The following is an 11179-nucleotide window of genomic DNA, read 5'->3' as shown; positions in this document are numbered from 1 at the left end:
CTGTGAACCCACACATCCACTTTCATGAGCCAAAGTCTCCTGTTGGGGCTTTAACAGATGAAATTCTAATCTATAGCCTTCATTGGTTTCTGAAAAGTTAATGATTCATTTTGACTGCATCACTAAAAATAGTCTAACTGATGGGAGTTGTGAGCAACCTAGTAAATATCAGCCCAAGTTTTCTTAGTCAATTTGAAGACATGCTGCAGTTGAGCCAAATTAACCCCCAATAGTTATCATGGGAAATTGTGACACCCAGTGGTGACTGCACCAAACTGCTCATACACGATATACAGTAGGCTATACATCAGTCTCTTTATGTAATGTGGACTTTCAAGCTCCCTTCCCCTGGTTTAAATAGGCCTCGGCCTATGGGCCAATTTTACGTAACGATTGCATAACAACACACTTCACTGCATAAATATATCCTTAAGCAAAGAAGAAAATATGTATCTGCTGCAATTTATTTATTTATGAATCAAGCATTCAAGCCCCAAAAGATGCCACGAATAATACAAATTAAAAATGCTATAATAGACTATAATGGTATATAAATAAAGATACAGAATCAAATTATGATATGCCCTGGCGCAAATGAATAACTATGCACACTTCCATAATTCATATGAAAAATAACAAGCATTCGTGATTCGTGCAGAAGTCATAATCCACACTGCTCTCGCTGCGGTTCAAATGGACTAGGGCGGCCACCGTAGTTGTTATGTTTGTTTTAGTGAAAGCAAAAATGGCGAACGATCTCGACAGAGTGCGAATCTCTGCAGCGGAACTCCGTGCTGAAGTCTCAAATTCTGTCAAAATCAACAGTAGTCAGAGAGGTGAGAAGAAATATCAGCTATTTGTAATGAATTGGTCTGTTTAAATGTCCAGGTATCTGAAAATTTTAACTTTTGAGTGAGCTTAAAGTATACCAAAGAGTCTCTCAAGTTTGTGTCGTGCTAATGTTGTTAGCATCTTAGCTTTCTGTTCTTTACACGTTCCCGCTTCCACGAAACAAACTAATTGCATTTTGTAACTGCTTTTGCCTACTTTTGACATTGTATTAAATTTCAATGCGGTCGTGTTTGCAAATATTACAACTAGTAAGACGTCCCCCGTTAAAATTTTAACACAATTGAAAAGTAACTAACCTCTTTATCGTTAGTCATTAACATTAACCATTCGGGTTATTACATTGAATAATCTCAACCTGAAACAAAGGATTTATAATGCATTTTAAACGTGATTAGAAAATACAATTGATTTAGAAGTGTCTGCCCATTTGAGCCATAATCTGACCGGCATTACTTTCTGAAACATGAACTGCTATTACTTTAAAGTATGTTCATTATTCAACTTTCATCCGGTCGTGTTGTATTAAGCACGTGGATTTTTGTTTTTATGTGGTTTGTTTGGCTGTTAATCATTGAATTACTCTTCATTCAGGCCAAGTGTTAGGACATACGACGTTTACAAATCTATGAGGTGACTGACATTCACTTCATGATAGCTATAAATAAAACGTAAATAAATTAATTGCTAAATAAGAGGATCAACAGTGGCTAAAATGTTGTCTACTACAATTCCTTTTATGTAACATTTGCATATTCAAGTGACTTGAGTCAGAGGCTGAAGTGTTCAATCCACAATCCCTGAAATGAGCGTGTCAATCCCAGCTCTGACTAGTGCATAGTGCACATGCCATTGTTTCCCTGAGCCAGACATTAGATTTAACATTTAAATGTTGTGGTAGTTGATGGTCTGCAGTATTTATATGAACTTCCAAGTTAACACCCATTGTATTAAATGTTTGAGGATGTCTTAGCCCATTGTCAACTAATTATTTTGCTAGGATTATAAGAATTTAGTACACGGTGAGTTCATCCAGCCTTTTTTCTTGTATAAATACTTACGTTTACCTGGATGTAATATTAGATTTGTATAGGATATATTGATATTTAATTTTACAAATGTTTGCCATTGACCCTTTTAGTTAGTCAACTACAGCACAGGTGTTCGTGTCTTGTGAATGTTTTATAATAAAGATTTACCTGTTTTCTGTTATTTTCAAACCAAACTTTTATATTTATTTAGTAAAAATATATGTATATTTATAAATTGCATTTCATACTTAAATGTAACTCATTCTGCTTTCCTGTTTGTAGGACAAGAAAACAATCTAACAGAGGAACAGCAGAAGGTGCACAACCCACATAAGAAGCGTGAAGGGAAGAGGCCAGATCTGCAGCGATATCAGCCATCAGTAGGAAGGCGCCATAGGGACAGCGAGGAAAGTGACCCGATTATCCCTTGTCAAAATGCAGACCATGTTTCACTAGAATCACAAAAACTGCTCAAAACAAATGAAAAGATGGCACATGGACAGGAGAGCACAGATGGAGGAGCTGTTTCGAACAAAAGAATGGAAGATCGAGTGAGAGGTGATGGTAGTAACACCCAGAACTCTAAAAAAACACCACCACCCGCTAAAACAGAAGAGAATCGGGAAAAGGACTGCGTTGATAATGACGGGGAACAACAGGAACTTGCCGGAGCTGCGAAGACGCCAAAAAAGACTCGAAAACCGGACAGAGAATTTTATCAACCTGGCAGCCGAAGAAAGGATGTTCGAGAGCAAGACAAATCTGTGAATAAAAAGAGTGAATCACAGCCACATTCAAGTACATCAGAAAAGGAAGGAGATAAAAATAGTTCAGCACAAAAGAAAGCCGTGATGGAGACCACTGTTGAAAATAAGACCTCACCATCAGAGGCGTCAATGGAAAAACTGCTGAACAAAGTGGAAAATCTTAGTGTAAAGGAAAAAAGCAAATCAGGAGAGAGAGGGGAGGGGAAGGGGGAGGGCAACTCTAAAAATGCAAAGCAATTGGATAAAACTAAAAAAACTAAAAGTGTTGAGAAATCAGAAGAAGATGTTAAAAAGAAATCAAATCGTAGGAAGAACGACAAAGGAGAACTGGACAAAGACAAAACACATAGAGCTGGAGAGGAAAAACAACGCAAATCCAAAGAACCTCGTAAGAAAGGAGACAGTTTCCATAATGACAAGTCACAAGACACTGTCAAAAAAGTTAAAAGTGAGCTACCTGAGAACAGGCCTGTAGAAAGAGCAGATCAAAACAGGCCCACTCCAAATTCAAAACGTTACTCTAAATCTGACATAAGGCGATCCCGAAATCGAACATACAGCAGTAGCTCAGCCAGCAGTGTAACTAGTCTAGATGGTCCCAGGGCAGTGGCAGAGACTAGGAGGCGGCCCAAGCCTAAAGATAATCCAAAAGAGACCATAGTTTTAAACAAAGAAGGCCGAAGGAGTCATTTGCAAAGCTGGACAACAAACGGAGAATCTGACACTGAATCACTAGATGGGAGTGAGGCCAGTGACATAGTAGAGGACAGAAGGAGGAAAAATGTTGAAAGAGGTGTGGGAAGATGGAGAGAAGATGGAAATAGACTGAACAGAAATAAAGACGAAAGTAGGGGTGTCCTTAAAGTGTCACAAACAAATGTAGCATCACAAGGTGTGGAGACGCAATATCGTAGACAAGTCATTGCTCCACGCGGCAGAGGAGGAGGGATTCTGGTGCTCCCCTCCCGCACTGACATCTCACAGCCGGCTGAGGTGGGACAGAGACTTTTTGGGGGGATTCGTGGAGGAGCAGCATCTCGAAGCAGAGGGGGGAGGGGAGGTGGGATGAGGAGACTGTGGGACCCCAATAACCCAGATCAAAAGCCAGCTCTTACAAACATACAGCAGAACTCAACTCATCAGCAACATGCGTATTTTCAGACAGGAACAGGCTACGGCCAGCTCCACTTCCTCGACACAGATGATGAAGTGGCAGGTAGTCCCCCAGTACAACAGGGGGAGCACATTCGATCCCAGCAGGCAGCAGCCATGGCTTATTATAAGTTTCAAAACTCTGATAATCCTTACTGCTATCCTGTGTCCTCCAACAACCCTACAGCTACCAGCAACCAGCGTTATGTCTATCCTTATATGGGACCTTACCAAATGGCCAATGGCATGTACACTGGTTCTGCAGTGGGGCAGTTTGTGGGGCCGTACAGAGGAGGTTACGGGCAACCTGGTACGGGAGGTAATGTGTCGTATGAAGAGGCAGAACAACAAGCCAGAGGGGAGCTGGGGCGCCTGCTGCGGGCTGCAGACGCTCATGAGGTCCAACTCAGTAACCTACTGTCCCGAGACAGGCTGAGCATGGAGGGACTAGATCGCATGGGTCAGCTCAGGTGAGCCAAATATTTCTCCATTATGTTTTTCTTTTTATACAGTACTTAATGGCAGGCCATACAATAAATGTTTCTATTAAATTAATTAATCGCCTTGAAGAGTAAACCAAATACCTTTGCAGTTGTTATATAACTTTATTTAACATAACATGTTTATTTAATCACTTCACTGTGATTGGAATATATAAGTAGGCAACCTATTCTGTGTTTTTTACCTTGAACGGCATTAAACAGAAACACTCTCACTTATGATGATGACAAGCATCAAGGGAGGTGGACATATTCAAATCAACATTTACTAACTTACTCAACATTTACTAACTTACTCAGAATTGCATTCCCATTAATCCATGCATGTTTGAGTAATTTATCTAGGGAATGACCAATACCTATTTATTTCAACTGATTGCAACTATGGTTTTCAGCTATTTTCTGTCCTATATGAAGTGCTAACGTCCAATATGTTGTGCTAATTTTAATATTTTTCTATTACAAACTCATCCACGACCCTATTTTACCACAAGCTGGATAAGAGAGCAGTGTAGTCATGTTTTGTTCAGTGCCCCCTTTGCGCTAGTATTGAAATAAAGGTTTATAACATCTTTTTAGGTATCTGGTTGACCTAAAATATCAGAATAAAATATCTGTTAGAGATTTAAGGCCAATACACTAAAAAGTGCAAATATCTGCATGATATATCTGCCAGTTGATATATCGATCTATCTCAAGTTTTGTCCTGCATTTGAGTGTGTTTGAGTACTGTTTTCACCTTCCCCCTATCTCTGCTCACAGGTCTGTAGGTAATTACAGTTATTTTTTAAAATTCCTACTCTGGGTATTTTATTGTCAAATAGCCATTTTTCAACAGTGAAAACCTGTAAATGAAAATGTGCTTCTCGCTAAGTGAAGTGGTGGGGTTTGTCAGTGCTGCACCCATCACCACCTTAACTCCACATATTGTCATATGTCACCACATGTCTGCTCTTGCTTCATACAAAACTGCCCATTCCAGACATAGTGTAGTAGTCGCTGCATTTAGTGTACTTTTCATAAGATTTGCAGTTTAAGGTTTATATTTGAACTGTATTTTAATGTGTGTAATGTATTTCTTCTTGTTCTTTAGGGCAGACCTCCTGTCCCTTTATGAACAGGTCATTTTATCAGACATTGAGTTCTCTGATTCTCAAAATGTGGACCAGGCTCTGTGGAAGAATGTCTTTTATCAAGTTATCGAACGCTTCCGCCAGTTGCTTAAAGACCCCAACCATGAGAGCAACCCGAGCACCAGAAACACACTGCTCACTCTGCTGGATGAGGTAAGAGAGATGAATTCATTTCAAAACAATCTAAAAAAAACATATCTTTGTGGCTTTACTTTTTATTGTTTTTAGGGAGCACTGTTTTTTGATACACTTCTTCAGAAACTGCAGACTGTGTACCAGTTTAAACTTGAAGACTATATGGACGGTGTGGCCATAAGAGCTAGACCACTGCGTAAAATGGTAAAATTTAAATGCATGAAATTTAAGATCCATAGCTCACTTTTCTTGCTCATTTTTAAACTAAGATATATTTGCATTTTTCAGGTAAAGTATGCTCTGATTAGTGCCCAGCGCTGTATGATCTGTCAAGGCGACATCGCACGTTACAGAGAACAGGCCAGTGACAGTACAAACTACGGCAAGGCTCGCAGGTCCGCTCACAGTCACACAAGTGACCCAAGCACCCTCAAATGTTCACACACATTTTGTTGTCAGGTTATTTAGGTTTTTGAGAGGTTTAAACTTTGTTCTTCCATTTTCTCCAGCTGGTATCTCAAGGCTCAGCAGATTGCTCCTAAAAATGGCAGGCCATATAACCAATTAGCTCTTCTGGCTGTCTACACTGTAAGGGGTGATTTATTTTTTTCAGATGGTAGCATAAATGCTGTTTATTTGTCATAACCTTTAAATATGGCACATTGCATTACAGAAAAGGAAGTTGGATGCTGTGTATTACTACATGCGGAGCCTGGCAGCCTCTAACCCTATTCTGACAGCAAAGGAGAGCCTTATGAGTTTATTTGAAGAATCTAAGCGCAAGGTAAGATTTAAACATTTAGTAATATTTGTAATAATGGACTGCCAAGTGAGTTATGGTCATTTCATTTTTTGATGTCAGGCAGAGCAGATGGAGAGGAAGATGAAGCAGGAGTCTGATGATGGTTCTAGGGGTCCCGCAGTGAGAGGGCGAGGCAGAGAGGACCGAGCCAGAGTGGAGATCTGGATCCGACCCACAGCACAGACCCCTGGCCTTTCCCAGCGTGGGGGCAGCGAATCCAGCAGAGACTCTGAGCAGGATGGAGATATGGGCACTCTCAGCACCAGTGATGTAAGCCCTAATATGATTTTAATTGCTCTTTTTAACCAGTGCTGTGCTTTCTAAATTAATTTTATTTGGAAATATTTACAGTGATAACAAGACTCCTAAGGACGGTTATTTTTGTCTCCAGAGCTGTGAAATGTTGTTGTCTGATTTTGTCTCCTGTTTTCTGATGACATGTTTCCTTGTTTAGAGCTGAACAGAACTGCCTGATGGTTAGTCATGCCTTGTCCTTCCTCTTTCTTTGCAGCTGAATAAAAGGTTCATTCTGAGTTTCCTGCATGCACACGGGAAGCTCTTCACTAAAGTGGGGTGAGTGAGGTTGTCTCTTTGAGCTGCTATGACTCATTGAATCTGATTGAGGAGTTTATGGTGACGACAAAAAGGTTAATGTGTTTTGGATTTGTTTCTCCGCAGGATGGAGTCCTTCCCTGGAGTGGCCTGTCGTGTCCTGCAGGACTTCAGGACACTGCTACAGCACAACCCGTCTGTGCTGGGCAGCACTCTCCTGCTGCAGATCATTACCATCAACATGTTCACCATCCACAACTCACACAGCAGAGGTATATGGAGACCAGGGCCTGTCAACAAGCAGCTTTAGCCCAAACGCTGAAAAGAGGTCACCTCAGAGTTTTCGGTTTCTCAAAAGAGCATTAAGTCAAACCCTAACCCATTCACCATGGTAACTCATTTTCTGAACATAACCAGATCCACAGATCCAGATTCACACAAGTACTGGTGACAATTAAAACAAGTATTAGTGATGAAGATTCAACTTTGATGTTTCCATTTCATACATAACTTAACAGTCCATTTTAATATCAAATAACTTATCCAATCACATCACTTCCCGTTCCTTTAAGATAGCAGCCCACTTTGGGTTGCCGTTGCCATACTTAAACTATTTTCTGGGATCCATTGTTCAACTTGAGTTAAGATGAGGAAAAAAGCCATGAACTCTGACTGGTCTGTACTGTTCAAACCTGTTCTGAAACTCTGAGTTGGCCTGGACTGAGTGCGCATTGTGAAATGGGGCCCAGGGGGCTGTGAAGAAAACATAAAGCATAACCTTGTACTTTCTCTGTGAATTTGGCTATCTTAATATTCAGTTCAATTAACAAACAAATGTAACAAAATTGTTGATTTAAACAAAAAATCTAAGTTATTCAAAGCAGTGTTAATTGGCAATAACTTTTTAATTCTTTTTTTTTTTTCCCCCAGGGGAGGAAGAAGAGGCACGGTCTGTTTTACAGGAGCAGAGTACGGCCCTTGGTCTGGCTATGTTTGCTCTTTTGGTGCAGCGCTGCACTGAACTTCTCAGAGGGACCCTGACTGGTAAGAGCTGCATTACTGTTGACCATGCTTAGACATTTTAAATAACCATACCATACTATTTCCCGTCAGACCCTATCTCCACTGCAGATGACAAACAGGAGCCAATGGTAAGGGTCTCTACATTTCCCATGGACCTGCGAGAACTCCTGCCCAGCATCAAAGTCTGGTCTGACTGGATGTTGGGACAACCGGATCAGTGGAATCCCCCGCCCTGCACCATAGAGTCAGGGTATGCTAGAACAAATTTTGACTGGTGACACTTTTCAGGCTTTTTAAAGGGAATAGTATTTTTTTTTTCCTTGATGCAGGTCCAACCCTGATGTGTGGCAGTGCTTGGCTGACCTGTGTAATGTGCTGGCCCGTGTGGACCATGAGGAGGTACCTCTGTATAAAATGGACTCTGACGAGATGGAGGGCGATGAGGATCTCATCCTGCTGCAGCTCAAAGAGGACAGACTGCTCGCTGGGTTTGTGCCACTACTGGCTGCTCCACAGGAACCGTGCTACACGGACAAACAGACAGATATGGTAAATCTCTTACTTCTGTTGAATCTAATATTTTTTTTACTCCTCAAATATTGCTTTTTTCTTGCACATTTCAGACTATCGCAGCTGACTGTAAGAGAGTAACAGTGCTGAAGTACTTCCTTGAAGCCTTGTGTGGACAGGAAGAGCCTCTACTGGCCTTTAAAGGGGGCAAATATGTGTCTGTGGCATGTCCTCCTCCAAGCACAAATTTAACAAATTGCCACGTTCTTCCAGTAGAGAAAGAGGTGAGACTTACCCCTTACTCATTCACAATGCACAACTCTCTTTTCTGTAATGCTTGTTTGCCATGTGTTCACAAGGCGGATGATGTGATTGTGGAGGCAGAGTCCTCTGTCTCTGCGTCAGAGGCAGATGAGATTGAAGAGGCCGATGATGGTGAAAATGGCATTAAGCAGCTGAGGGCGCGACGCCACGCTCTGGTGAACAAACTGGCCAAAGAACAGAAAAGAAGGGATAAAATCCAGGTATGAAACATCTACATGCATGTATATATCATGATGACCAAAATGAAACGTATAATATTTGTCTGTAAACGTTTTTTTCCAGGCTGTGCTGCAGACCAGAGGACAATTGGAGCTGGAGGTGCAGCCTTTCTTTTTGGTTCCCGACACCAATGCATTCATTGATCATTTGGATGGACTGAAGAAATTGCTCCAGAGCAGCACTTACATAATTGTTGTGCCACTAATCGGTGAGACCAAATTACAACAATAATATTTCCTAGCATGTTTCTGTGCTGCCTCTCACTCTTGCTAAGATTAGGCCCTGAGCAGGAACTGTGTGTTTACCCATGCTTATGTTTTATGTTCTATTCCAGTGATTACTGAGCTGGATGGTTTGGCCAAAGGGCAGGACAATGCAGGAGGGGTGGGGTCCGGTGGCCGTTCAAACTCTAATGTAAGTGCTCACATAAAGGCGGTGCAGGAGAAGGCCAAAGCTGCCGTGTTTTTTCTGGAGAAAGGTTTTGAGTCCCGTGAGCCCTGCCTCCGAGCTCTCACCAGCCGTGGAAATCAGCTCGAGTCAATTGCCTTTCGCAGTGAGGACACATCTGGACAACAGGTACATGAAAGTTTTGACAAATAATTTTGAGATACAGTTTCTCTGTAGATACTTCCCTATCCCTAACTATCTCCCCTCTCTTTCAGGGCAACAATGATGATGTCATTTTGTCCTGTTGTCTTCATTACTGCAAAGACAAAGCAAAGGATTTTATGCCTGATAAGAAAAGTGTGTTATTTTAGCGTCCAGATTTTGTTCTTAATACACAATATTTGAATGTTGTATTCATTTCGTTTGCCTTTTTCCACAGATGGGACACAGAGGTTGCGGAGAGAGGTTGTCCTTCTCACTGATGACCGTAACCTTCGGGTCAAAGCTTTAACACATAATGTCCCAGTGAGAGACATCCCAGCCTTTCTGAGCTGGGCTAAAGTGGGCTGAACCGGGTCAACAACAAACTGTGAGGAGCCCAACCGCTAAAGTCTGCTTGCTTCTCAGTCGGACGAGAAGACACTTAAGCAGAGAGAGAAGAGCAATCAGAGAAGAGGGAAGAGTTGAGAAGGCAAGAGAACCACTTGTGGAGTAAAAGTTGTGAGTGCAGGGTGGCTTTTGTGTGTATTTGTGTTAAGATCAGAGAGCTTCCCCAGAAAAGGTCAGATAAGTCTTGGTAAGGCTTGACTTAAAAAGAGGGGCGAGAGCAGTGATGTGCCTATGTCCAGTGAGACATGAGTGTCTGCTTAGCTAGTGTGTAAGAAAGGAGCTAGCAGTATTAAAGGAGACTGAGCAAAGGAGGGGGACAGAGCTATGGTGCAGAGCAAACAACATAAACACGTCCCAAATCTCATACAAGGTCAGCTCAGTGAACAGGAGGAGACAACTGGAATTTACAGAACTCTTGAAACTGGAAGTTCTTATTTAGAATCCAGTTTCATACAACGTTTGATTTTGGTAATAACCATTTACTTTCTGTTGATAATTATAATAATTTATTACTCCTACCCTGTTTTCGTTACCACAAGTCAGTCAAGTCAGTTAGCAGTATGGAGATTCTTTTGTTGCACTTATCACAAAGGATCCTATACTATGATTTCTCTCTAAGAATACAATCTGCTCTGACCTTCACAAAGCTTTTTTTTTTTTCCTCTTTTTTTTTCAAATTCACAAACTTGCTTGTGTTGATTTTTCACAAGAATTTGATCATTTTTAGATCTTGGTTCTGCTTTGATTAGTTTGAATACTAAAATGTGGCATTACAATTAAAATCTAAATCCTAATTGACTAGATGTGCTGCCAGTACTATAGGCTCATTTAATGTGCATTTATTGTCCTCCAAATCTTAAGTTATTTTTTTTATTTTCTTTTGCCTGCTGTAAGTTTGTGTTGCTACAGTGTTTTAACTGTTAATGGTTGTGGGAGTGCAGCTGTAAACCAACCTTTTTATTGTGCTTCATTAAACATTTTAAATATTGGCATATACAGTATTTGAGTTTTTCATTTCAGAAATGTATTGCCATTGTCAGTAAACACAATTCACAAACTAGAAATTTGCATACTACTTCACTGCTTTTCTTAAGGACAACATCTTTATATGCAATCTTACGTCTTATTTGCACATTGCACTAGGTAGAATATACAGACAGCTGCAAAGCTCTGCTTTGTGTTAATG

At 40.9% G+C, this 11179-nt stretch overlaps 1 protein-coding gene across 1 annotated transcript; it reads left to right on the top strand.

The window, feature by feature from the left end:
* The first annotated feature begins 708 nt into the window (after window positions 1-708).
* On the top strand, window positions 709-10987 carry smg6 (SMG6 nonsense mediated mRNA decay factor). Its single transcript, XM_020923040.2, has 19 exons — window positions 709-836; window positions 2163-4269; window positions 5393-5585; window positions 5661-5771; window positions 5856-5962; window positions 6077-6155; window positions 6241-6351; window positions 6430-6639; window positions 6881-6942; window positions 7048-7193; window positions 7852-7965; window positions 8035-8194; window positions 8274-8493; window positions 8568-8738; window positions 8814-8978; window positions 9061-9205; window positions 9332-9573; window positions 9660-9741; window positions 9824-10987. Exons 1-19 carry the CDS (start codon window positions 722-724, stop codon window positions 9952-9954), a joined length of 4671 nt encoding a protein of 1556 aa, XP_020778699.2. The 5' UTR covers window positions 709-721; the 3' UTR covers window positions 9955-10987.
* Window positions 10988-11179: the final 192 nt, after the last annotated feature.

This window comes from Boleophthalmus pectinirostris, unplaced genomic scaffold, assembly GCF_026225935.1.
Source record: "Boleophthalmus pectinirostris isolate CB_2022bp ecotype Guang Dong unplaced genomic scaffold, ASM2622593v1 HiC_scaffold_12, whole genome shotgun sequence".
NCBI classification, from domain to species: Eukaryota; Metazoa; Chordata; class Actinopteri; order Gobiiformes; family Gobiidae; genus Boleophthalmus; species Boleophthalmus pectinirostris.
The sequence above is the reverse complement of the archived record's forward strand: the minus strand, read 5'-3'. Positions and strand labels throughout refer to the sequence as shown.

Coding starts and splice junctions, on each gene's coding strand:
- smg6 (XM_020923040.2), top strand. CDS start 722: ATGTTTGTTTTAGTGAAAGCAAAAATGGCGAACGATCTCGACAGAGTG. Junction 7,194..7,851: donor CCACAACTCACACAGCAGAG/GTATATGGAGAC, acceptor TTTTTCCCCCAG/GGGAGGAAGAAGAGGCACGG. Junction 9,206..9,331: donor AATTGTTGTGCCACTAATCG/GTGAGACCAAAT, acceptor GTTCTATTCCAG/TGATTACTGAGCTGGATGGT.